The 25,561-nt window shown below is 51.7% G+C and overlaps 1 protein-coding gene across 1 annotated transcript in view; it reads right to left on the bottom strand.

Annotated features, from left to right (window-relative positions):
• Nucleotides 1-25,561, bottom strand: part of TRPM2 (transient receptor potential cation channel subfamily M member 2) — a 91,510-nt gene that overhangs the window by 28,826 nt on the left and 37,123 nt on the right. Inside the window, exons 10-19 of the mRNA XM_024239278.3 lie at nucleotides 22,489-22,610; nucleotides 21,889-22,242; nucleotides 17,962-18,099; nucleotides 16,001-16,130; nucleotides 14,194-14,339; nucleotides 13,268-13,380; nucleotides 11,686-11,902; nucleotides 7,857-7,975; nucleotides 7,068-7,200; nucleotides 6,413-6,584 (exon numbers count right to left, since the gene is read on the bottom strand). Of these exons, the coding sequence (XP_024095046.3) occupies nucleotides 6,413-6,584; nucleotides 7,068-7,200; nucleotides 7,857-7,975; nucleotides 11,686-11,902; nucleotides 13,268-13,380; nucleotides 14,194-14,339; nucleotides 16,001-16,130; nucleotides 17,962-18,099; nucleotides 21,889-22,242; nucleotides 22,489-22,610 (1,644 nt within the window). The remainder of the gene's footprint in view (nucleotides 1-6,412; nucleotides 6,585-7,067; nucleotides 7,201-7,856; nucleotides 7,976-11,685; nucleotides 11,903-13,267; nucleotides 13,381-14,193; nucleotides 14,340-16,000; nucleotides 16,131-17,961; nucleotides 18,100-21,888; nucleotides 22,243-22,488; nucleotides 22,611-25,561) is intronic.

Genomic DNA, 25,561 nt, shown 5'->3' with positions numbered 1-25,561 from the left:
AGTCACTGCCAGGTCCCCCGCAGGCCTGATGCTGTTCATCTGGGTGACTGTGACTTCAGCTGTCACCTCTGGGCCGAAGTCCAGAAAGAGGCATCTGTCTCCAGCCAGTTGCAGGCAGGAGGCCCCGGGGGCAGAGCTGCACCCAGGCTGGCCCGTGCCTCCGCCCAGGGTGTGCCACCCACCAGGGCACTGCCAGGGTCCCAGCCAGGGCCAGCACCAGGTCCCAAGCCTGGGGAGTTCAATTTGGTGGGAAATAATTTAAAAGGAAAGGCCAGGAGCAGTGGCTCACGCCTGTAATCCCAGCATTTTGGGAGGCCAAGGCGGGCGGATCACCTGAGGTCAGGAGTTTGAGACCAGCCTGGTCAACATGGTGAAACCTTGTCTCTACTAAAAATACAAAAATTAGCCAGGCATGGTGGCGGGCGCCTATAATCCCAGCTACTCGGGAGGCTGAGGCAGGAAAATCACTTGAATCCAGGAGGGAGGTAGAGGTTGTTGCAGTGAGCCGAGATTGCGTCATTGCACTCCAGCCTGGGCAACAAGAGCAAATGTCTGTCTCAAAAATTAAAAAAAAAAAAAAGAATTGAAAAGGAAAAAAATAACAACTATCCCAAAGAGAAGGGAGACGTAGAGATGTGGAAAAGGGAAGATGCTGCAGAGGCAATGCATCGACAAGTGAAACGGGTGATTGTGAAGCAAAATAGCGTCCTGCATGCATAGAAAGTAAGGGCTATTGAATATGGAACCAGCTTCTACCTTAGACAAATCTCTAAGGAAACATAGCAAGTTGTTAACAGTGGTTAACTCCGGGAGGTGAAATTATGAATAGCATTCTTTCCTTATACTTATCTTGAATTTTAAAATTGTTCAACAATGAGTTGGGTAATCAAACCTATTTTGAATGTGTTACTAATTTTCTAAGATAGAAACCCACTCTGATGGCTATAAATTCCTATATTAAAAAAGAAGAGCTGAAATTATTAATGTAACTTTCTACTGTAGCAAACTAGAAAAAGAAGAGCAAACCACCCTTTCACAATAAAAACACTCAAGAAGTTAGGAATCAAAGAGAACCTCTTTGATTGAAAGGACATTTACAAAAACCCTGCAGCTAACATCATACCCAGTGGGAAAGACTGCATGCTTTCCCCGAGACAAGCCAAAAGCAAGCAGAAGGAAGGAAAGAATGAAGATTAGAATATAAATGAGATCGAGAAAACAAAAACGATGAATGTCAACAAACCAAACTCAGTTCTTGAAAAAGAGCAACAAATAAATTACCACATTGTAGCTAGATTGATCAAGGAAAAAAAGAGAGAAGGCTCAAATTGCTAAAATCAGAAATGAAAGAGAGGATGTCACTACTAATCTTACAAAAAGAAAAAGAACTCAAAGGAAATCCTAGAGAAAATCGTATGCTAAAAAATTAGATAATCTAGACGAATGGACAAATTCCTAGAAAGACCCAAACGACCAAATGTGACTGGAGAAGAAATAGAAAATATAAATAGACCTATAACACATAAAAAGATTGAATTAGTAAGTTAAAAACATCACACAAAGAAAAATCCACACTCAGAGGAGTTCACTGGTGAATTCTACCAAATGTTCACGGAAGAATTAAAACCACTCTTTTACAAACTCTTCCAAAATATAAGAGGAGGAACTACTTCCTAAGCCATTTTATGAGGCCAGTATTATCCTGATGCCAAAACTAGGCAAACATATTACAAGAAAAGAAAACCACAGACTGATAACCTTCATGAATGTAGGTGCAAAAACCATCAAAAAACAGCTAGCAAAGTGAATCCAGCACCATATAAAAGGGATTATTCACCAAGACCAAGTGGGACGTGTCCCAGGAACACACAGTTGGTTTAACATTCGAAGGTCAATTGTTGGAATGCACCATATTAATAGTAAAAGGATCAAAGACCATCTGAACATTTGAATAAGTGCAGGAGAAGCAGCTGACAAAGTCTACCACTCCTTCACAATAAAAACACTCAAGAAACTAGGAATAGAAGGGAACTTCTTCAACCTGATAAAGGACATTTACAAAAGCCCCACAGCTAACATCACACTTAATGGTGAAAGACTTGTTCCCTAAGATCAGTGGACTCGTCTTAAGACCAGGAGCAAGGCAAGGATGTCCCCCATCGTCCCTTCTGTTCAACATTGTACTGGAGGTTCTAGCCAGGGCACTTAGGCAAGAAGAAGAAATAAAAGGCAACCAGTTTGGAAAGGAACAAGTGAAACTCTCTTTTTGCAGATGACATGGTCTCGTATATGACAAATCCGCTAAAAAACTATTAAAAGTAATAAAGAAGTTTAGCAAGGTTTCAGGGTTCAAGATCAATCTACAAAAGACAATGTATTTCTATATACCAGTCATTAACAATTTGAAATGAAATCAATAGGACAATTCTATTTATAATAGCTTGGACAATAATAAAATATTTAGGAATTAATTTAACAGAAGTAGCATTAAGACTTATTACTGAAAACTATAAAACATTATTGAGAGAAATTAAAGAATTAAATAAGCAAAAAGACATCCCATGTTCACAATAAAAATCACAGGTGCCCTTTTTGGAGAAATTGATGAGCTGATCCAAAAATTCTTGTGAAGCCAAGGGACCCAGAGGCCAAAGCAATCCTAGAAAAGAACAAATTAGGACTCACACTTCCGAATTTCAAAACTTACTACAAGGCTACGCTAACCAAGACAGTGCAGTCAAAACTTACTACAAGGCTACACTCACCAAGACAGTGTGGTCAAAACTTACTACAAGGCTACGCTCACCAAGACAGTGAGGTCAAAACTTACTACAAGGCTAAGCCAACCAAGACAGTGCGATCAAAACTTACTACAGGGCTATGCTCACCAAGACAGTGCGGTTCTGGCACAAGAACAGACATCAGTGGAGTCAAACTGAGACTCTAGAAATAAGCCCTTATGTTAATGGTCCACTGATTTTCAACAAGGATGCCAAGATGCTTCACTGGGGAAAGAACAGTCTTGTCAACAAATAGTGCTGGGACAACAGGAGAGCCACAACGAAGACTGACCCTTACCGCACACCAGGCCAAACAAAAAGCGAAAGCTATAAAACACTTAGTAGAACACAGGCATAAATCACGGCAGTGGTTTTCAGTGAGGACACCAAAAGCACAATGATCAAAGAGATTGATAAGTTGAACGTCATCAAAATTTCAAAAGTTCATGCATCAAATGACACCATAAAGAAAATAACAAGTCAGCACACAGATTGACAAAAAAAATTCAAATCATATATTTGGTAAGAGACTGGCATCCTTATGTAAAGAACTCTTACAACTCAATAACATAAAAGACAACTCAATTGAAAAATGGGCAAAGATGGCTGGGGGCAGTGGCTCACACCTGTAATCCCAGCACTTTGGGAGGCCAAGGCGAGTGGATCATGAGGTCAGCAGATCGAGACCATCCTGGCCAACATGGCGAAACCCTGTATCTACTAAAAATACAAAAATTAGCCAGGCATGGTGGCGGTGTGCCTGTAGTCCCAGCTACTCGGGAGGCTGAGGCAGGAGAATCACTTGAGCCCAGGAGGCAGAGGTTGCAGTGAGCTGAGATCACACCACTGCACTCCAGCCTGGGTGACAGAGTGAGACCCCGTCAAAAAAAAAAAAAGAAAAATGGGCAAAGGAGAGGAACAGACATTTCTTCAAAGAAGACATACAGATGACCCAGTTAGCACAGGAGGAGACGCTCAACATGGCGGGTCCTTAGAGAAATGCCAGTCAAAGCGACAAGGAGAGCCACTTCTCACCCACTGGGATGCGAGCTTTTTGTTTTTTAATGGACAATAACAAATGTTGGCAAGAAGGTAGAGAAATTGGAATCCTGGGACTGGGCAGGCAGGAATGTGGAAAGCGGCCGGTTCTTTGGAAAACAGCCCAGCATGTCCACAAAAACTTAAACATGGAGTTCCCATATGAGCCAGCCGTGCATTCCTAGGTGTCTAAGAGAAATAAAAACATACCCACACAAAACCCTATAAATAACTGTTCATGCTACTTTATTCACAGCATTTGAAAAGTGGAAACGGCCCTGCGTGGTGGCTCACGCCTGTCATCCCAGCACTTCAGGAGGCCGAGGCAGGTGGATCACCTGAGGTCAGGAGTTCAAGACCAGCCTGTCCAACATGGTGAAACCCCATCTCTACAAAAAATACAAAAATTAGCCAGGTATGGTAGCAGGTGCCTGTAATCCCAGCTACTCGGGAGGCTGAGGCAGGACAATTGCTTGAACCCAGGAGGCAGAGGTTGCAGTGAGCCGAGATTCTGCCACTGCACTCCGGCCTGACTCCCTCTCGGGAAAAAATATATATATATATATTAATTAATTTAAAATTTTTTAATTAAAAAATTAAATTTTAATTTTTTTAAAAAGGAAAAGTGGAAACAACCCATATGTCCACCAACTGATGAATGGATGAACAAAATGTGGTGTGTCCACACAGCAGGGTCCTTTTCAGCCGTAAATGGGAAGTAAATACTGATACACAGTGACGAATCTTGAAAATGTGACGTCAAGTGAAAGAAGTCGGACACCAAAGACTGCCTATTACATCATCCAGTTTCTGTGAAACACCCAGAAAAGGCAACTCACAAGTAGCTTCGTGGGTGGCTGTGGCTGAGGGGAGGGGAACAGGAGTGGCTGTGAGTATGCAGGGTCTTTTCAGGGTGATGCAACTGTTATAAAATTAGATTCTGTAAAGATACTGAAAACCACTGACAGGTGCACTTTATCCAGGTGAACTTTCTCTCAATGAAGCTGTTAAAAAAAAAACAAAAAAAACCTTCTATATGAAAAGTGTTCTCTCTGGCAGGCATGGTGGCTCATGCCTGTAATCTCAGCACTTTGAGAGGCCAAGGGGGTGGATCACTTGAGCTCAAGAGTTTGATACTAGCCTGGGCTACATGGTGAAACCCCCATCTCTACAAAAAATACAAAAATTAGCCGGGTGTGTTGGCGTGCACATGTAGTCCCAGCTACTCAGGAGACAGGTGGGAGGAGGACTTGAGTGCAGGAGGTGGACGTGCCACTGCACTCCAGCCTGGGTGACAGAGCAAAACCCTGTCAAAAAATGGAAGAAGGAAGGGAGGAAGGGAGGGAGGGAGGGAGGAAGGGAGGAAGGGAGGAAGGGAGGGAGAGAGGGAGGGAGGAAGGGAGGGAGAGAGGGAGGGAGGAAGGGAGGGAGGAAGGGAGGAAGGAAGGAGGAAGGGAGGGAGGAAGGGAGGAAGGGAGGGAGAGAGGGAGGGAGGAAGGAAGGGAGGGAGGGAGGGAGGGAGGGAGGAAGGGAGGAAGGGAGGGAGGGAGGAAGGGAGGAAGGAAGGGAGGAAGGGAGGGAGGGAGGGAGGAAGGGAGAGAGGGAGGGAGGAAGGAAGGGAGGAAGGGAGGGAGGGAGGGAGGAAGGGAGGGAGGGAGGGAGGGAGGGAGGAAGGGAGAGAGGGAGGGAGGGAGGGAGGGAGGAAGGGAGAGAGGGAGGGAGGGAGGAAGGGAGGAAGGGAGGGAGGGAGGGAGGAAGGGAGGGAGGGAGGGAGGGAGGAAGGGAGGGAGGGAGGGAGGGAGGAAGGGAGAGAGGGAGGGAGGGAGGAAGGGAGGAAGGGAGGGAGGGAGGGAGGGAGGGAGGAAGGGAGAGAGGGAGGGAGGAAGGGAGGAAGGGAGGGGGGAAGGGAGGGAGGGAGGGAGGAAGGGAGGGAGGAAGGGAGGAAGGAAGGAGGAAGGGAGGGAGGAAGGGAGGAAGGGAGGGAGGGAGGGAGGGAGGGAGGGAGGGAGGAAGGGAGGAAGGGAGGGAGAGAGGGAGGGAGGAAGGAAGGGAGGAAAGGAGGCAGGGAGGGAGGAAGGGAGGGAGAGAGGGAGGGAGGGAGGAAGGGAGGGAGGGAGGAAGTGAGGGAGGGAGGGAGGGAGGGGGGAGAGGGGAGGGGAGGAAAGGGAAGGAGGTAGGGAAGGAGGGAGGGAGGGAGGAATGAATTCTTTCCATCAAGAGAAGAAGGAAGTTATTTCTGATTGAGGTGAGAGGGAAAGGGGAAACAGGGTGACATTCCATTTCAGGGGGCTGTCAGCTGATGCCCCAGGTATCCTCGGCCCACTCTGACCTCTGTGTGGCACCACCCACCCCCACCCCCACCAGGCCCACCCTCCTCCCTGCCCTGGTGGAGCCCCTTCACCAGTGGGAGCCCCTTCTACTTCCTGCCACAGGAGCTGGGGAATGAGTGCCCCCAGGGAAGACACCAGCCAGGTGGGAACCGCAGGACCCCCTGACGGAGCCAGCCTCAGTCCCACTCAGGCTGCGGCCCCTTTCCAGCCTCTCTCCTGCTTCCCGGCATCACCACCCGAGCTCCCATGGCGCCCGGCTCCTACCGTCGATGTAGCCCGGGATCTGCCCGAAGATGGTGAGGTAGGAGTGGTAGACGGCCCCTCGGAACAGCCAGTCCACCCGGCGCTCGTTGTGGATGAGGATGGCCTGCTTGGCCACTCCGAAGGACACCACCCACACAGCCAGCAGGAAGAGGAAGAAGAAGACGTCCTTCATCTGCAGGACAGAGAGTGCATGGGCTACACTCTCCTGGCCCCTGACGCTCACTGGGCCCAGAGGCAGGCCCAACAGCGGTGGAGATGGCACTGCCACTCACAGAACAGACACGGCATGCAGGAGGCTCCCAGGAGCAGTCCTAGGGCTGCCTCCACACCCTCGTGGACTGCCGACATCTTTGTGCTGGCACCACAAAGTGCAAGAGGGGTCAGACATAACCGTGACCCAAGGAGGAAAGCTCCTAGAGCTGAATCAGAGGTCAGGAATGAGTGGGGATCAGAGGAGAAAGAGGGAAGGCTTCCTGGAAGAGGTGACATACAGGCAAAGATACGAGAAGAGCATTCTTGGGAGCCCAAGGGGCAAAGCAGGGACGGGGAAACTGCAGGTGTGTTTAAGCCCCGGTCCGAGCCACTGGCAAGGGGCGCACCCTGGGCCCACCCTGGACTGCAGGCCGCGATGGAGCCAGTGCCCCCGCTCCCTTACCATCCGCTTCACAATGATGATCTTGGGCCCCAGCGTCTTACTGATGGTAAAAATGTGCATGAGCCGGAGGCAGAACAGGATGAAGTCCAGAGAGAGGATGACGCGCCCGGGGTACAGCGTCGCTGGGATGAGCCTGGCCGCCAGGCAGAAGCACACGCACCTCAGCCACCTGCTCACAGCGGCCCCCAGAGCTGTCCCCTGCCACCCCTCCACCTGTCCTAGCCCAGGTGGGCCCTGGAGGCAAAGGGGTCTGGTGGGCCCTGCATCCCAGGTGTTCAAAGCCAGCATGAGATTGAGGAACAGAGCCTCCCACTTTTCTTCAGAAAGGTCCGGACGCCCAGCCCCACAGGGCAGCCTGGCGTGGAGGCACCTGGAGAGCCAGCAGGTAGCCAGGGCCCTATTGCCTCAGAGAAAGGGGGCCATGGCCTCGCAGAGACACGAGACCATCACAGGCAGTGCAGTGACCCCACAGTAGGGAGGCAGAGGGAGCAAGCGGCAGCCGCGTGTCTGTGGAGCTGGGACAATTCCAGAGGTTGCCATCCATGGCCCCTTGCACATGGACAATCTCAGCTCTGCCAGGAGCTCTCATGCCCCTTCTGTGCTCCCTCAACAATCCCAAGGGTAGGTGGGACGCTGTTGCCTGGACACCCATTGGACAGATGACAATCCAGGGTTCACAGAGGAGCTGAGCCTCACCCGGTGCAGCTGGCTCCAGGCCCGGCCTGTGCTCATCCCCTGTGGGGCTGGCTGCCTCAGACAGGGGCCAGCCATCGGGGTGAGGCCACTCACCTGCAGGTCAGCCCTGCCACGAAGAGCAAGATTGCGCCGACGTCCAGCTTATTCCAGAAGTCACTGAAGTACAAGGCTGCCTTCTTCATCAGCCCGCACTCATCAGGGTCATAGAAGAGCTACTGGGAAGAGGGGCGGTGGGAAGCAGACAGGCTGTCACTCTTACTATCCTCACTGTCACTGTCACATCACTATCCACTATCATCATCACAGTCACTGTCACTATCATCACTATCACTGTCATCACTATCCTCACTGTCACTATCATCACAGTCACTGTCACTATCACTGTCACTATCATCACTATCCTCACTGTCACTGTCATCCCAGTCACTGTCACTATCATCACTATCCTCACTGTCACTATCATCACAGTCACTTTCACTATCATCACTATCCTCACTGTCACTGTCATCCCAGTCACTGTCACTATCATCACTATCCTCACTGTCACTATCATCACTATCCTCACTGTCACTATCATCACAGTCACTGTCACTATCACTATCACTATCATCACTATCCTCACTGTCACTGTCATCCCAGTCACTGTCACTATCATCACTATCCTCACTGTCACTGTCATCCCAGTCACTGTCACTATCATCACTATCCTCACTGTCACTGTCATCCCAGTCACTGTCACTATCATCACTATCCTCACTGTCACTATCATCACAGTCACTGTCACTATCATCACTATCCTCACTGTCACTATCATCACAGTCACTGTCACTATCACTGTCACTATCATCACTATCCTCACTGTCACTATCACTGTCACTATCATCACTATCCTCACTGTCACTATCATCACAGTCACTGTCACTATCACTATCACTATCATCACTATCCTCACTGTCACTGTCATCCCAGTCACTGTCACTATCATCACTATCCTCACTGTCACTGTCATCCCAGTCACTGTCACTATCATCACTAGCACTATCATCACTAGCACTATCATCACTATCACTGACGCTATCATCATGGTCAGCAAATCCGAACATTGGTTCTGATCTGAAGAGAGCTGGGTCAGTGAGGGAGATGGGAACAGGACATGGAGGAACAATGAGGAGTAGTGCTGGTAGCAGCTACTCTGGCCCCCTGCTCACTGAGCACCTGTGTGTGCATATATGTGTATGTACATATATTCTGCATGTGTGTATATGTGTGAATATGTACATGTGCACGTATGTGTGTATATATGTATTGTGCATTCTGTATGTGTGTGCATGTATTTGCATGTGTATGCTCATACGTGTGTGCATATATTGTGTATGTATGCATGCATGTTTGTGTGTGTGCATGTGTGTATGTGTATATGTGTCTGCGTGTGTATATGTGTATTTGTATGTTTTTGTGTGTACATGTGTATATATGTGTATGTGTCTTTGTGTGTTCATATGTGTATGTTCATGTATGTGTACATATGTATGTGTGTGCTTGTGTGTATATGTATATGTGTGTACGTGTGTGTTTGTTCATGTGTGTATGTATATGTGTATATGTGCTTTGTGATGTGTATATTTGTGTACGTGTGTGCATGTATGTGTATGTGTGTATGCATGTGTATGTATGTGCATGTGTGTATGTATGTGTGCATATGCGTACATGTGTATATTGTGTACATGTGTATTTGTGTATGCATGTGTGTGCTGTGTGTGCATGTGTATGTATGTGTATGTGTATATTTGTGTGTATGCACGTGCGTAATGTGTGTATGCATGTGTATGTGTGTATGTGTATGCATGTATGTGCATGTGTGCATGTATGTATACATATGTGTTTATCTGTGTGTACATTTGTATGTGTGTATGCATGTGTATGTGTATGTGTGTATGCATGTGTGTGCATGTCTATATGCATGTATGTGTCCATGCATATGTGTGTATGCATGTGTATGTGTCCATGCATATGTGTGTATGCATGTGTATGTGTGCATGTATGTGTGTATGCATGTGTGTACATGTGTGTATGTGTGTATGCATGTGTGTGCATGTGTGTATGTGTATGCATGTATGTGTGTATGCATGTGTGTGCATGTGTGTATGTGTGTATGCATATGCATGTATGTGTGTGCCTATGTGTGTACTGTGTGCATGTGTGTGCATGTATATGTGTGTGTATGTGTGTACATATGCATGTATGTATGTGTACATATGCATGTATGGATGTGTGCCTATGTGTGTGATTTGTGTGCATGTGTACGTGTGTGCATGTACCTGTATGTGTATGCATGTGTGTGCACATGTGTGTGTGTGTGTGTGTTGGAGCAGCCCCCTCCTCAATGTCAGGCACCAGCTGCCTTCCCACAAGGATCTTTGTTCTGTCAGAGGCCACACTGCTTCTTCAGCAGGCCAAGAGTGCAGGACCCTGGCAGGGGCTGTGGGAGCCCCCATTTGGCCTACTTGGCAGGAGTCCCCACACCCTCCCTAGCCCCAGGCCCCAGGACCCAGCAGCTGGACAGGTGGGGCAGGTGACCAGCAGGACCAACCAGGGCCCTCCCTGGATCACAGACTGATGCAGGGAGAAGGAAGTGCCCCCTCTGCTCTCAGGCTGCTGCCCATGGGGCTGGGGCTGGGGGTGCATGGAGGCCTCTGGCCCCTCGTAGAGAGGGTCCTGGTGGCAGAAGCCATGCAGCAAGAGGAGAGCCAAGGAGAGCCCAGCAGAGCCAGGGCCACAGCACAGCTCCCAGGCCCCGTCGAGTCCTAGACCTGATCTTCCTTCCTGGGGACGCCGGTGCCTCCCCCAGGGCCCCAGTAGGCAGTGTTTATACAGTGCACACTGCTTTCTAACTGGGGGCCTGCTGGTCCACCAAGGTTAGAGAGCAGAGGTAAGTCTAAGCCAGGACCACCGCCCCGTGGGCCGACCCCACCCCCTCACCACTGCCCTGAGGGTCCCATGAACCTAGTTCCCATTCACCGGCTGCCAGCAGGTGCAGGCACCGTGGGGGCACAGTGGAGACCCCACACAGTAAGGGATTCGCCCCACCTGGAGGGCAGCTTGGCCTCACCCAGCTCCAGGGAGGTAGCCTCTGAGCCCTTGGAATGTCCGCCTGATGAGAGTGTCTTTGTTCCTGGGGCCTGGGCCACGCCAGGTGGTCCCACAGTGTGATTTGGGGTGGGGCCCCAGGCAGTTTTCAGTTTGACCTTTGGAGGGCTGGAGACTGAGGTCAACCATGTGGTGTCAGCCGCGCCTCTGTGACTGACCTCCAGTAGACACCAAGGCCCGCGAGCCTCCCTGGGGACAGTGCCTCCATGCATGAGGCCACACATCATCACTGGGAGGATGGAGTGCCACCCACACCTCCACAGGGAGGCACTGGCTGGATGCCCTGGGCTCAGAGCTGTCCTGGGTGCAGCTGCATCCCTCCCCCCGGCTGGTTTAGTCTGTAGACTTTTGCTTAATAAACCATAAGTGAGCATCGCCACTCCTCAGCGTCTGTGGGTCCTTCTGGCTCGTTACTGAATGTGAGAGGGGTCTTAGGGACCCCACACCTTGCACTGTTCTTCCCGGGGGAAGGGACACACTCATTCATAGTCCACAAGGTCAGGGCATCCACCTTGAGCTGATCAGCCGGTGTCTAGGAGGGAAGGATGTCTGGGCCGAGGGAAAGCAGGGAAGCAGGCGCAGGGGGCATGAGGAGGGAGGGGCTTAGAGGGCAGGGCCCCAGCCACCCATTTTGGGGAGGAAACACCAGCTCTGCTCAGCTTGCAGGGAGCTGGGCAGGCTAGATGGGGTGGGCTCTAAGCCCTGGGTCCCCTATGAGAATGCAGCCAAGTGGGTGGCCCGGGGCTGGGGCGTGGAAAAGCGGGTGGGGCTGTACCTGCCGCATCTCCTCGCACACCAAGGAGAAGAGCCAGAGGTAGATGGCACACTCGCACCAGGAGGGCACAGGCTGGAAATCCACCATGAGCACATAGGCGAACAGGCAGAGGAAGGCAAAGTAGGAGAGGATGTTCAGGTGGAAGACCACCACGGGCGCGGTGAAGAAGGCACGGGCGCGGGCCGCGGGGGCGCCCACCTCCTGCAGCCTCTTCTCCCTGCGGCCGTCGCAGCGGAGAGGAGACAGTGACCGCCAGGGTCAGCGTCCTGACCTCCACAGGCTTTGGCCACCCCGTGATCCCCCGTGCCCCTCAGAGAGATGTGCTTTTAGGGGCAAAAGCACTCAGGGATCCAGGGCCATAACGGCAGATACAGGCAGAGCTGTCACAGTGCAGCCTGGGAGCCTCACACGCAGCCACTGGGGTGGGGCTGGACCCCACAGCCCAGCAAAGTAAGGACACAGGGATGCCCGCGGATGCCCTGCCCAAGGCCATGACCTTCACGGCTGCAAACGGGGAGGCCCAGCCTGCCCCAAGCCCAGCCTTGGATGGGCCCCAGCTTCAGAGCTCCCAGTGCTCAGTGGACGCTCAGGCCTTAGTTGCCCTCCTGTAAATGGGGACAGGCTTTCCTTGCCATCCTCAATGGGGGCAGGGCTGACCACACTCCCCCTGTGGTGTGCCCTGATCCCAGGTCCCTATCCCAGGGCCGCTGGAACGGGAGCAGAGGTGGCCATCAGTGACACGGCTCTGCCATCCTCGGGATAGCAGGGGAGGAGCCAGCACTGCTTTAGGACACCTGAGCCGCTCCTCCCTGCCTCAGTTGCCCACCAGGATTCCTAAGCACTCAGGTACCCATCCTGGCCGTGAGGAGAAATGGAAGGAGGCGGGCAGTGTGGCCTGCGGGTTGCAGAAGGGGCTCAGCCACCTCGCTGGGGTCTTGAATCTGCCCTGACTCCCAGGAGACCCTGAGCCTCCATCCAGCCCTCAGTAAAACACAGCAGACCCCACAACGCCCCAGCAAGCCTCTGAGGAGGTGCAGGTGGGGACATCAGGCCAGGCCAGGTCTTCAACCATGGCCAGCCGTGTCCTCCTCCTTCAGAAGGGAAAGTGATTCCATCAATACAGGCTCTGCGGCTGCAAGGACAGGGAGTCACTCAGCCGCAGCTCGCTGCCCGCATCCCAGACCTGCACTAACTGCCCGCGCCCCAGACTGGCTCAGGTCTGCAGTGCCAGCAGGAGCAGGAGACCACCTTTCCTGGCCTCCCTGACCCCAGGCTGCTGTGGCCGAGGGACGGGCTCATCAGCATCATGAGATCAGGGCTGGGGCTGGGGCAGGGCAGGTGCTTCTAGCATGTGGGGCCCTGCTCTGCTTCCCACCCCCATCTGTACGGCCCCAGGATCCAGGGACGATTTTGAGGACACGCGACTTGCTCCCAGCGAGGGGATCTAGGGAAGATCCTGAGCCCCCAGGATCCCCTCCCGCAGCCCCGCAGTCCCGCAGCCCCGCAGTCCCGCAGCCCCGCAGTCCCGCAGCCCCGCAGTCCCGCAGCCCCGCAGTCCCGCAGCCCCGCAGCCCTGCAGCACCTGAAGGAGATGAGGCCGGTGAGGAGCAGCGGGAAGGCCAGCATGCACAGGGTCACACGCCACAGCCCATTGTCCACGGAGAGCTGGCCCCACCACACCTTGGTCAGGAAGGCCTGTGGATGGGGCAGTCTCAGGACGGCGGTGCCCAGCCCTGTGCCCCCGATGGTGCCCGTCAGCTGTCTGCTGAGGACTCGGGGTGCCTAGTGGACAGAGCTGGCCTGCAGTCTCACAGCAGAAAGTGGTGAAGACACAGAGCTTGCCCTGGGGCTTTGGGTGCCCAATCCCACCTTTCACCTGACCTCAAGCTATGGGACCCCATCTCTGCTGGCTTCGAAGGCCCCGCAGTTGCAGGCTGTAGAGCACTGGCCCCTCTGAGCTCTGCAGTGGGCGACAGGACCCCTCCCCAGGCCTCCCTAGGCCTAGCACAGCCCAGGACACAATGGGAGCTCATGGACTTGGCAATAGCTCGGAGCTCCAAGGAAGCCCAGCGTGCAAGGGGCACTCGCTGCGAGCCAGGCCCTGCCGGGGGTGCCAGGGCGATGCTGAGGGCAGCCATGCCTGGGAGCCCCTGCTGCTCCAGGGAAGACACGCCGTGTCCCGCTTATCCCTCCAGGGAGAGAGGGTGGGTGCTGTTCCCAGAGCCACCTGGGCTGCTGCCTGCCGCCCCCAGGTAGGAACATCCATGGGGAGGTGAATGCGACCTCCATGGCCACCAGCTCCTACTTTTGCTTCATGTTAGTTTCCCCATCTGCAAAATGGGAGGCCAGAGCCTGGAGCAGGTGGCCGAGGGGTCAGGCTCTGTCCCCGAGCTGCTGAGGGCCCTGAAGCCCGTGTGAGTATGTGTGCCAACTGCACGAACAGGAGGCTGTGTCCGCCCTGCAGGCACCACAGGCGTCTGTTTCTGGAAGGGGCCCTTGGGAGGTCACCTGGATGCCCCCGTGAGACACAAACTTCATGTCCTTGGCCTCCAGGGCGAGCTGCAGGCAGGTGGTCTTCCCCCAGGCCTCGGACACGCGGGTGAGCAGTTTCTGAGCTCTCTCTTCGTCCTTCCGGTAGCACTCAGTGAAGACCCCTGGGCAGAGACATGAAAGCCCCGTCAGAGCAGCAGGTCACAATCACTGAGCCCTGGGGACCGGTCAGAGGGCGACCATTCGGGACAGTGAAGACCCCTGGGCGGAGACACAAGAGCCCCGTCAGAGCAGCAGGTCACAATCACTGAGCCCTGGGGACCAGGACACAGGGAAGGGCACAGGGCAAATGTGGGGCTGATGTCTCAAAACACCCAGGCCCGGGGAAGAGGACCCCAGGGAGAGGGCACGTAGGGCTGGAACTGCCTCTACAAAAATGACAACGGGGAGAAAATTCAGACAGGGACCGAGAACTGACCTAATGGACTCCATCTTGCTTCTAACCTCCAAGCTGCCCTTGTCCATTCCTGGGCATATGCCACACTAACTTTGAGAGGAACTTCGTTTACAGCTTAACTTCCAAACAAAGATGATAGCAGCCCTTTCCCGAAACGAACCCCCTTCTCGCCTGGGACCAGTCTGCGTTTGTAAGACTAACAAAGTAGGCACAAATTAGAAATTACAGTTTAGGAGTCATGCAGCCAGAGGCCACAAGATTCCAAACCTCCCCAACTCTTCCTAGGAATAACATCACTATTGGAAAATCCAGGATATTTTGAAAGCCTGCGTTCTGATGTATCACTGATGCCACCCCGACTGGAGATCTGGCTCAACCAGTTCTGTGACCACACCCAGGAACAGCAGACAGCAAGAAGAACCTACTTCGACCCGCTAGGAACAGCAGACAGCAAGAAGAATCCACTACTTCAACCCGCTGTGATCATGCATTGCAGACAGTGAGAAGAACCCACTTCAACCCGCTAGGAACAGCAGACAGCGAGAAGAACCTGCTTCAACCCGCTGTGATCATGAATAGCAGACAGTGAGAAGAACCCACTTCAACCCGCTGTGATTTCATCTCTGGCCCAACCAGTCTTCCCCACTGCCTGGCCCCCTACCCACCAAATTATCCTTAAAAAACCCCAGTCTCACCAGGCGTGGTGGCTCACGCCTGTAATCCCAGCACTTTGGGAGGCCGAGGTGGGTGGATCACCTGAGGTTAGGAGTTCGAGACCAGCCTGACCAATATGATGAAACCCCGTCTCTATTAAAAATACAAAAATTAGCCAGGTGTGGTGGCATGCACCTGTAATCCAGCTACTCAGGAGGCTGAGACAGGAGAATCGCTTGAATCCAGAGGGCAGAGGGTGTAGTGAGCTGAGATTGTGCCATTGCACTCCAGCCTGGGCAACAGAGTGAGACTCTATCTCAAAAAAAAAAAAAAAAAAAAAAAAAAAGTCTCCAAATTTTCAGGGAGACTGATTTCTGTGATGAAACTCCAGCTTCCCATTCAGCCAGCTCTGTGTGAATTAAACTCTTTCTCTATTGCAATCTCACTGTCTTAACAAATGGGCTCTATCTGAGCAGCAGGCAAGACGAACCCACTGGGTGGTTACAGGGCTGAGACTCCGGATGAGGACCCCAGGGTGAGCGTGCAGGGCTGAGGCCCAGGGACAAGGACCCCAGGGTGAGGGCACAGGGGACTGAGATCCAGGGATGGGAACTCCAGGTGAGGGTGTGCATGGCTGAGACCCAGGGACAGGGACCCCAGTGAGGGCATGCATGGCTGAGCCATGGCCTGCAGCCCGTGCCTGGCAGAGCTCACCGATGGCTCTGTGCTCATACTCCTCTGCCAGCGCCAGCATCTCCTCCGAGCTGTCCGTGTCCTCCTCCTCCTTGGACAGCTCCTTCAGGATCTTGCTGCAGGCCAAGGCTGCTGCGATGCAGTCCTGGCTCTGGGGACCGGAGGAGCCACCGTGAGACTAAAGAGCCAGGCTCAACCCAGCCTGAGGAACCCAACACACTGCCCCAGGTGATGAAAACGAGGCCCGGGGACAGTGCGGGCCACTGGGCAATCACTGTGTGTGACCACATCTATACAGACAATTTAAGCCCCACCCCAGTCAATACACAACCTCTGATAGCCCAGGCTCCTGTGTGGCCTGTGGGAGGGGTCTGCTTGCCCTGCAAAGCCTAATGGACAGCACGTGCCCAGCACATGCACCAACCCCCACCAGAACCCATGTGAGCTGCAGAGGGCGGCACCACCCGGCCTGTGCGTGCCCAGCGAGACTCGGCCCTGGACATAACCACAGAACCAGTTTTTTTGGCAAAACTTTTAATTTAAAAATTCCGTTCCTGGGCCCGACACAGTGGCTCACGCCTGTAATCCCAGCACTTTGGGAGGCTGAGGCAGGCGGATCATGAGGTCAGGAGTTCAAGACCAGCCTGGCCAATATGGTGAAACCCCCATCTCTACTAAATTATGAAAAATTAGCCGGGCGTGGTGGCACATGCCTGTTGTTCTAGTCACTCAGGAGGCTGAGGCATGAGAATCGCTTGAACGCGGGAGGCGGAGGTTGCAGTGAGCCGAGATTGTGCCACTGCACTCCAGCCTGGGCAACAGAGCGAGAGTCCGTCTTAAAAAAAAAAAAAAAAAAAAAAATTCCTTTCCTGCCTAGAACTAAGTTCTTTGTTCTCCAACTCCAGGTGCCCCAAGTCCTTCCCGGTGTTGGAGACACCCCCACCCCTCCACACCCCTCCACACCCCTCCACACCCCTCCACAGCTTCCACACCCCTCCACACCCCTCCACAGCCTCCACACCCCTCCATAGCCTCCACACCCCTCCACAGCCTCCACACCCCTCCACAGCCTCCACACCCCTCCACACCCCTCCACAGCCTCCACACACCTCCACAGCCTCCACACCCCTCCACAGCCCTCCACACCCCTCCACACCCTCTACAGCCCCCCACACCCCTCTACAGCCCCCCACACCCCTCCACACCCTCCACACCCCCCCCACACCCCTCCACAGCCCTCCACACCCCTCCACAGCCCTCCACAGCCCTCCACAGCCCTCCACACCCCCCCACAACCCTCCACAGCCCTCCACACCCCTCCACAGCCCTCCACACCCCTCCACAGCCCCCCACAGACCTCCACACCCCTCCACAGCCCTCCACAGCCCTCCACAGCCCTCCACACCCCCCCACACCCTCCACACTCCCCCACACCCCTCCACAGCCCTCCACACCCCTCCACAGCCCTCCACACCCCTCCACAGCCCTCCACACCCCTCCACAGCCCTCCACAGCCCTCCACACCCCTCCACAGCCTCCACACCCCTCCACAGCCTCCACACCCCCCCACACCCCTCCACACCCCCCCACACCCCTCCACACCCCCCCACACCCCTCCACACACCCCCACACCCCTCCACACACCCCCACACCCCTCCACACCCCCCCACACCCCTCCACACCCCCCCACACCCCTCCACAGCCCCCCACAGCCCTCCACACCCCCCCACACCCCTCCACAGCCCCCCACAGCCCTCCACACCCTCCACACCCTCCACACCCCCCCACAGCCCTCCACACCCCTCCACACCCTCCACACCCCCCCCACACCCCTCCACAGCCCTCCACACCCCCCACACCCCTCCACAGCCCTCCACACCCCTCCACAGCCTCCACTTGCACTTGGCCTCAGGCTCTCCAGCCACACTCCCCAGCTGGCCGCTGGCCTATAGCTGTGTCTGCTGAGAAGCCGGTCTTATCACCTGAGCCCAGATGATTCCTGCCAGCTCCCGACGGTTCTGGACGATGGCCCAAATGAGAAGGTCGCGGATGGGGTCCATGGTGAAGGTCACATGGCCTGAGGAACGCTTGTAGAGGGACCGGAGGCTCACTCCCTGCACCTGGTGAGCAGTGGACTGTCAGAGCCCCAGCTGGGCCCCCCTGGCTCAGAGTCACCGGCGGAGCCTGTCGGAGGTGCAGGCCCTGACCCCAGCCCCGACCTTCTCAGGATCTCACTGTCCCTGGAGAACTACAGCCTGCATTTTCAGCAACACCCTAGATCATTCTTATGCACACTGAAGTTTTTTAAAACACTGTTCTGGAGACATCTAGAAAGTGAAATGCCCATCTAACTCCTTTACCAACATGTGTAGACTCTTGTTTCATTCCAGGCACTTCAAGGTTCCCCAGTCTTATCTGACGGCATCAAAGCCGCTTTCAATGAAGCAAAATTCTAGCACAGTGGAGTGTGTTAATAGGTCAGTGACTGTCTTCTCCCTGAGGGACTCCCCTGCAGTGTCTCTGGTAGAGAGGCCACTAGGAAAGATCTGCCAGGTGGGCAACAAGGCTCACTCACGAGCAAGGACAGGGCACCTCGCCCAGACCCACCTCCCTGCATGGCTAGGCTTTTCCCTGGACCAGGAAACGCGTACTCAGGTAGCTGGGAAACGCTCCCCAGAAGTAGAAAAAAAACCATCTCCCACATCACATACTGTACCAAACACACCTCAAGTGATCCTAGAAATTTCCTGAAGGTTTTTCATTATAAAGAAATGTGTTTTTCTTCCTAAACCACAGGTACAGATAAGCCTGAGCTTCTGCTTTGGACCTTCCTAAGCACATTCCAACCGAGTGTCTTAAATAAACGCACTGGACTTAAGAAGCGCAGATTGTGAATGTATAAAACCAAGCCATACCCGGCCTGGCACGGTGGCTCACGCCTGTAATCCCAGCACTTTGGGAGGCCGAGGTGGGCGGATCATGAGGTCAGGAGATCGAGACCATCCTGGCTAACACAGTGAAACCCTGTCTCTACTAAAAACACAAAAAATTAGCCGGGCGTGGTGGCGGGCACCTGTAGTCCCAGCTACTCAGGAGACTGAGGCAGGAGAATAGCATGAACCCAGGAGGCAGAGCTTGCAGTGAGCCGAGATCAGGCCACTGCCACTGCACTCCAGCCTGGGTGGCAGAGCAAGACTCCGTCTAAAAAAAAAAAAAAAGAAATGTGTTTTTCTTCCTAAAGCACAAGTACAGATAAGCTTGAGCTTCTGCTTTGGACCTTCCTAAGCATATTCCAACTGAGTGTCTTAAATAAACACACTGGACTTAAGAAGCGCAGATTGTGAATGTATAAAACCAAGCCATACCTGGCCTGGCACAGTGGCTCATGCCTGTAATCCCAGCACTTTGGGAGGCCAAGATGGGTGGATCCTAAGGTCAGGAGTTCGAGACCAGCCTGGCCAACATGGTGAAACCCCATCTCTACTAATACAAAAAATTAGCTGGGCATGGTGGTGGGCGCCTGTAATCCCAGCTACTTGGGAGGCTTAGGCAAGAGACTCAATTGAACCCAGCAGGCAGAGGTTGCAGTGAGTGGAGATTATACCATTGCACTCCCACCTGGGCAACAAGAGCGAAACTTTGTCTCAAAAACAAAAAACAAAAAAACCAAGTTACACCCATGTCTCTCTCAAGAGTCAGACAGAACTCACCTAGAACAATGGAGCAATTGGAAAACCTGGAGGAAACAGACAATTTTCTAGCAGGAAAAAAACAAAACCAAATGTGATCTTAGAAGAGATAGAGAACCTAAACAGAAAAATAATCAGAAAGGAAACTGAGAAAGTTACTAGAACTATTACCAATTTTAAAAAAAAGGCACTGGGCCCAGATGGACTCACAGGGGAGTCAACCAAGCTTATAAGAAGCAGTTAACTCCAGCTACATAAACTGTCCTGGAGTGGAAAAGGAAAGAAAGCTTCCCAAATGGTTTTTACAAAACTAACATAAAATTGATATCAGAGCCTGACAAATACAGCCCCCCAAATAAAACTGCAGTCAAAGCCTTAAGCATTCTGATTCAAACATCCTGAAAATGTTGCCAAGAGAATCCAGTATATTAAACTTGCACTGAGGCCAAGCTGAAATTCAAAACAGGAATAAAAACATGTTTCACTATCAGAAAATCTATTAAAATAATTCACCAAATTCATAGGTCAAAGAAGAAAAGCAGCTCAATCTTCTCAAAGGCATCTGATGCTTTGCTTTGTAAAACCTTAATGAATCAGAGATAAATACTCCCAAGAGGAAACACAAATACAAAATCCAGCATCATTCCTGACATTGAGTCACTGCAAGGTTCCCACTGAAAAAGGGTACACAGACTAGGGCAGGATTCTCATTGAATCAGGGTGGAGATTACAGCAGGGTTCCCATTGAATCAGGGTGGAGACTAGGGCAGGGTTCCTATTGAATAAGGGTGGAGATTAGGGCAGGGTTCCCATTGAATAAGAGTGGAGATTAGAGCAGGGTTCCCATTGAATAAGGTTGGAGACTGGGGCAGTCTCACCATTAAATAAAGGTGAGACTAGAGCAGGGTTCCCATTGAATCACAGGGTGCAGACTACAGCATCCACTCTCCTACAGCTGCAGTGCACGCTGGGCATCTCACAAAAATACGGTGGAATGTTACTGACCTGAGTGTAGGAAACAACCAGCACACCTAGTGGGCAGGAGTGGGGCTCAGGGCAGGGGGATCATGCTCCCTGCAGAATCTTTTGTACTGTTTGGAACTTTTTGAAAAGGTATATTATGGCCTGAACTGTGTTCCCCTAAAATTCATATGTTGAAGCCCTAACCCCTAGTGTGACTATAGCATTTGGGGATAGGGCCTTTAAGAAGGTAACTAAGGTTAAATGAGGCCACATTGTGGGTTCCTAAGTGAATAGGTGTGTTCTCTTTATAAAAACAGGAGTGAGGCCAGGTGCCGAGGCTCACACTTGCAATCTCAGCACTTTGGGAGGCCAAGACAGGAGGATCACTTGAGCCCCGGAGTTTGAGACCAGCCTGGGCCATATAATGAGACCCCATCTCTATAAAATATTTTTTTTAAAAAAAAAGCTGGGTGTGGTGGCACGTGCCTATAGTCCCAGCTACTCGAGAGACTGAGGCAGGAGGATTGCTTGAGCCCAGGAGACGGAAGGTACAGTGAGCCATGACTGCACCACTGCACTCCAGCCTGGGTCACAGAGCCAGACCCTGTCTCAAACATAAAAATAGACAAGGCACGGTGGCTCAAGGATGTAAATTCCAGCCTTTTGGAGGCTGAGGAGAGCGGATCACTTGAGGCCAGGAGTTTGAGACCAGCCTGTCCAAAATGGCAAAACCATCTCTACAAAAAATTAAAAAATTAGCCAGCTGTGGTGGTGCACACTTGTAGTCCCAGCTACTCGGGAAGCTGAGGTGGAAGGATTGCTTGAGCCTGGGAGGTTGAGGCTGCAGTGAGCTATGATCACGCCACTGCACTCCAGCCTGGGCGACAGAGATCCTGTCTCAAAAAAATAAAAAATAAATAAAAGAAAAAGAAGAGGAAGTGGCACCAGAGACTTCTCTCTCTGTCATGTGAAGACACAGCAAGAGGGCAACCACCTGTAAGCAGGAAGAGGCCCTGGCCAGAAGCCAGCCCTGCTGGTGCCTTAATCTGGGACTTCGGGCCTCCAGAACTTCGAGAAAATAAACTGGTAGTTTTTGCCCCATCTGTGGAATTTTGTTACAGCAGCCCAAGCAGCCTAAGATAGAGCATGTGTCTTTTCTAATAAAAATAAAAGCTAATTTTAAAAACAGAGAGCTCTGACAACATAGCAGTAGCCCGCGAAGACGAAGCCAGGCTGGGCCCCGTTACCAGCACGCACGTTGAGCTTGACGTGGGGCACGGGCAGCAGGAGCCGCGGCCGGTTGCTGTGCCGGGGCCGGGGGTAAAGCGGCTGCGTGAAGTCCCCCAGCAGCTCCCGCAGCACCTGGGCCACGTGGTGCATCTGCAGGCAGGGCGCCGCGGGCGCGCAAGCCAGGCGCTCGGTCTCCTCGGCCAGCACCTTCTGCAGCTTGCTGTGGAACAGGCAGGAGGGCTCCAGGTTCTCATACAGGTAGAGCAAGGTGTCCCAGGTGACGAACTCCTTCAGCTGCACCCCATTCTCCAGGAAGAGTTTCACGAACTCAGGCTTGTTGGAAATGAGTGCAGCCGTCATCGTGGGGTGCAGATCTGAAGGCTGAGAGCAAACATTGTGCAGTGACGGTTGCATTTGGTCATCACCCCATGTCATCCTGATCTCAAAGACCCTGGAGATGGGGGCTGCTGTTGTCCCCAACCTGGGGAGGATGAAAGCTGCCCGGGTCACCCACCCTCAAGGGAAGGGCTGGGATCCAGACAATGAGACCTTTGCCTGCCCTTGCTTCGGTGGTGCAATGCATGTGGGCCCAGTAGGCCCCTCCATGGGGTGCTCTGGAAGACTTACCTTCCACGGCCACTCATCCGTGAAGATCTCACTGCGGGCAATGTCCACGCGATTCCATGCCACTGCCAATTTCAGCTGGTGGTCCCAGTTCTCGTGGCCAAAGTGGTCTTGGCTCCGTGAGGCTGCAGATGAACAGGTGCACATCGGGCCTCGATCTGGGGCTCAAAGCCATTTCCCTCCAGGGAAATGCCATCAGAGTCAAGGATGTGTCATGAGCCCTTGCCTCTCAACAATTCAAAGTGATAGGTGCAATCCTCCCATACACACAGCCTTGCAAAAGCACATTCCATTTCGGGGTCAGAATCAGTGAATCTTGGGGCTTTGGTCATCACGTCCACTCACCCCTGTTTTCCCTGCCCTCCTCCTGGCCATGCCCTGGACCCTGAGCGACAGGTGGGCAGTGAGCAAGAAAAAGGCCTCCCTGTTTTAAGAAGACATAGGTCTCTGGAGGGCAGGCATCTTACACGAACATCCAAAACTCAGGACTCAGAAGCCATCACATTTCCTTTCCTGCCTCAACTGCCTGTAAATGTTCAATGGTAACAACCACCTCATTGGTTCTCAGGACAAGTTATTTTGCTCAAGTAGTTTCTGTGCTCCCTTTCTGGTTTAACTTTTTAAAACATAGGTTGTTATTTGGGGAAAAAGAAAAAAGAACTTTGACCCTTACCTCACACCATAGACAAGAATCAACCTGAAGCGGTTCATAGGCCCAAACATAAAGGCTATGTCTACAAAGCTGCCATCAGAAAACAGAAGAAAATATCTGCAACCTTGGGATGGGCAGAGATCTCTTAGCTATGACACAAAGAATATGAAACATAAAGAAAAATTGATTAAATTGGCCAGGCGCGGTGGCTCATGCCTGTAATCCCAGCACTTTGGGAGGCCGAGGTGGGTGGATCATGAGGTCAGGAGATTGAGACCATCCTGGCTAACACAGCAAAACCCCATCTATACTAAAAATACAAAAAATTAGCCGGGCGTGGTGATGGATGCCTGTAGTCCCAGCTACTTGGGAGGCTGAAGCAGGAGAATGGCGTGAACCCAGGAGGCGGAGCTTGCAATGATCTGAGATCGCACCACTGCACTCCAGCCTGGGCAACAGAGCGAGACTCCATCTCAAAAAAAAAAAAAAAAAAAATTTAAGCCTCCTGCTCTTCAAAGACATCTTGAAGAAAATATGAAAGCAAACTACATACCATGAGAAAATAATATCTGACAAAGGATTTGTATCAGAATATATAAATAACTCTTACTAATCGAAAACTGGAAGACAAATAATCAAATAAAAATGGACAAGAGATCTGAAAGACATTTCAGAAGGAAGACAGGCAAATGGCCAAAAAGTCCTTAAAATGATGCTCCACATCAGTAATCCTCAGGGAAATGTAAATTCAAACCACAATGAAATGTCACTTCACACCCACTAGGATGGCTACAGTTTAAGACTGACAACACCAAGTGTGGGCAAGGATGTAGGGTAACGCTCATGCATTGCCAGCACACAGGAAAAGGAATGCAATCTTTTCAGAAAAGTTTGTCAGTTTTTTACAAAGTGAAACATACACTTACCATAAAGGCCAGTAATTCCACTCCTAGATATTGACCCAGGAGAAATGAAGACAAATAGCAGCTTTATTCATAATAGCCCCAAACTGGAAACAACCTAAATGCACACCAACAGATGAATGGAAAAACAACCTGTGGTGTATTCACACAATAGGACACTCCTTCACAGACAAAAAAGAACAAAGTTCTGACACATGCAACAACATGGATGAATCTCAAAAACAATGCACTGAGCAAAAGAAATAAGACATGAAAGAATGTATCATGTATGACTTCATTCATGTGAAGTTCTAAAATGGGCAAATCTAATCTAGAGTGACAGAAAGCAGACAGATGATTTCCAGAGCCAGTCTGGAGGGAGGCTTAACTACAAAGGGCCATGAGGGAATATTCAGGGTAGGGGAGATGTCCTGTATGGAGACTGTGGTGGGTCACGGTGTCTATGCTTGTTATACAGTACATTTAGAATTGAGGGAGCTTATTGTCTCTAAGCTGAACCTTCATAAAGTTGATATTTTAAAATTCATTATGTTTTTAAATTGTGGTAAAATACATGTAGCATAAAATTTACCATTTTAACTTTTTGGGTTGTTTTTGGTTTTGTTTTTGAGACAGGGTCTTCCTCTGTCACCCAGGCTGGAGCACAGTGCTGTGATCATATTTATAATCATAAGGCTTATTGCAGCCTCAACGTCCTGGGCTCAAGCAATCCTCCCACCTCAGCCTCTTGAGTAACTAAGAGTACAGGTGTGCACCACCATGCCTGGCTAGTTTTTTTTTTTAATTTTTTGTAGTGACAGGGTTCTCTATGTTGCCTAGGCTGGGCTCAAGTGATCCTCCCACCTCAGCCTCCCAAAGTGCTGGGATTATAGGCATGAGCCAGCTCACCCAGCCAAATATTTTTAAGCATACAGTTCACTGGTCTTAAGTACATTCATAATGTTGTGCAGCCATCATCACTGTCCTTCTCCATATATCTTTTTATCTTGGAAACTAAAACTCTATCCCCACTAAACATTAACTCCCCATTCGCCTCTCCCCCAGACCCTAGCACCCACCACTCTACTTTCTGTCTCCATGAATTTGACTACTCCAGGGACCTCGTGTAAGTGGAATCATATAGTATTTGTCCTTTTGTGACTGGCTTATTTCCCTTAACATAATGTCTTCAAGGCTCATCCATGTTGCAGCACGTGTCAGAATTTCCTTCCTTTTTAAAGATCAGTAATATTCCATTGTAGGTATAGACCACATTTTGCTTATCTATTCTTCTGTTAATGGACACTTGGGCTGCTTCCACTTTTTAGCTATTGTGGATAATGCAGCTATGAATATGAGTGTACAAATATCTCTTCCAGACCCTGCTTTAAATTTGGGGGTAGGGAGTGGCATATATGTCTAGATGTGGAATAGCTGGATCATATAGGAATTGTATTTTTAAATATTTAAGGAACTGTCATCCTGTTTTCCATGGCAGCTGCACCATGTTACATATCCACCA

This window comes from Pongo abelii, chromosome 22 (assembly GCF_028885655.2).
Source record: "Pongo abelii isolate AG06213 chromosome 22, NHGRI_mPonAbe1-v2.0_pri, whole genome shotgun sequence".
In the NCBI taxonomy this organism is placed as follows: Eukaryota; Metazoa; Chordata; class Mammalia; order Primates; family Hominidae; genus Pongo; species Pongo abelii.
Note: the sequence above shows the minus strand (reverse complement) of the source record. Positions and strands in the feature narration are given on the sequence as shown.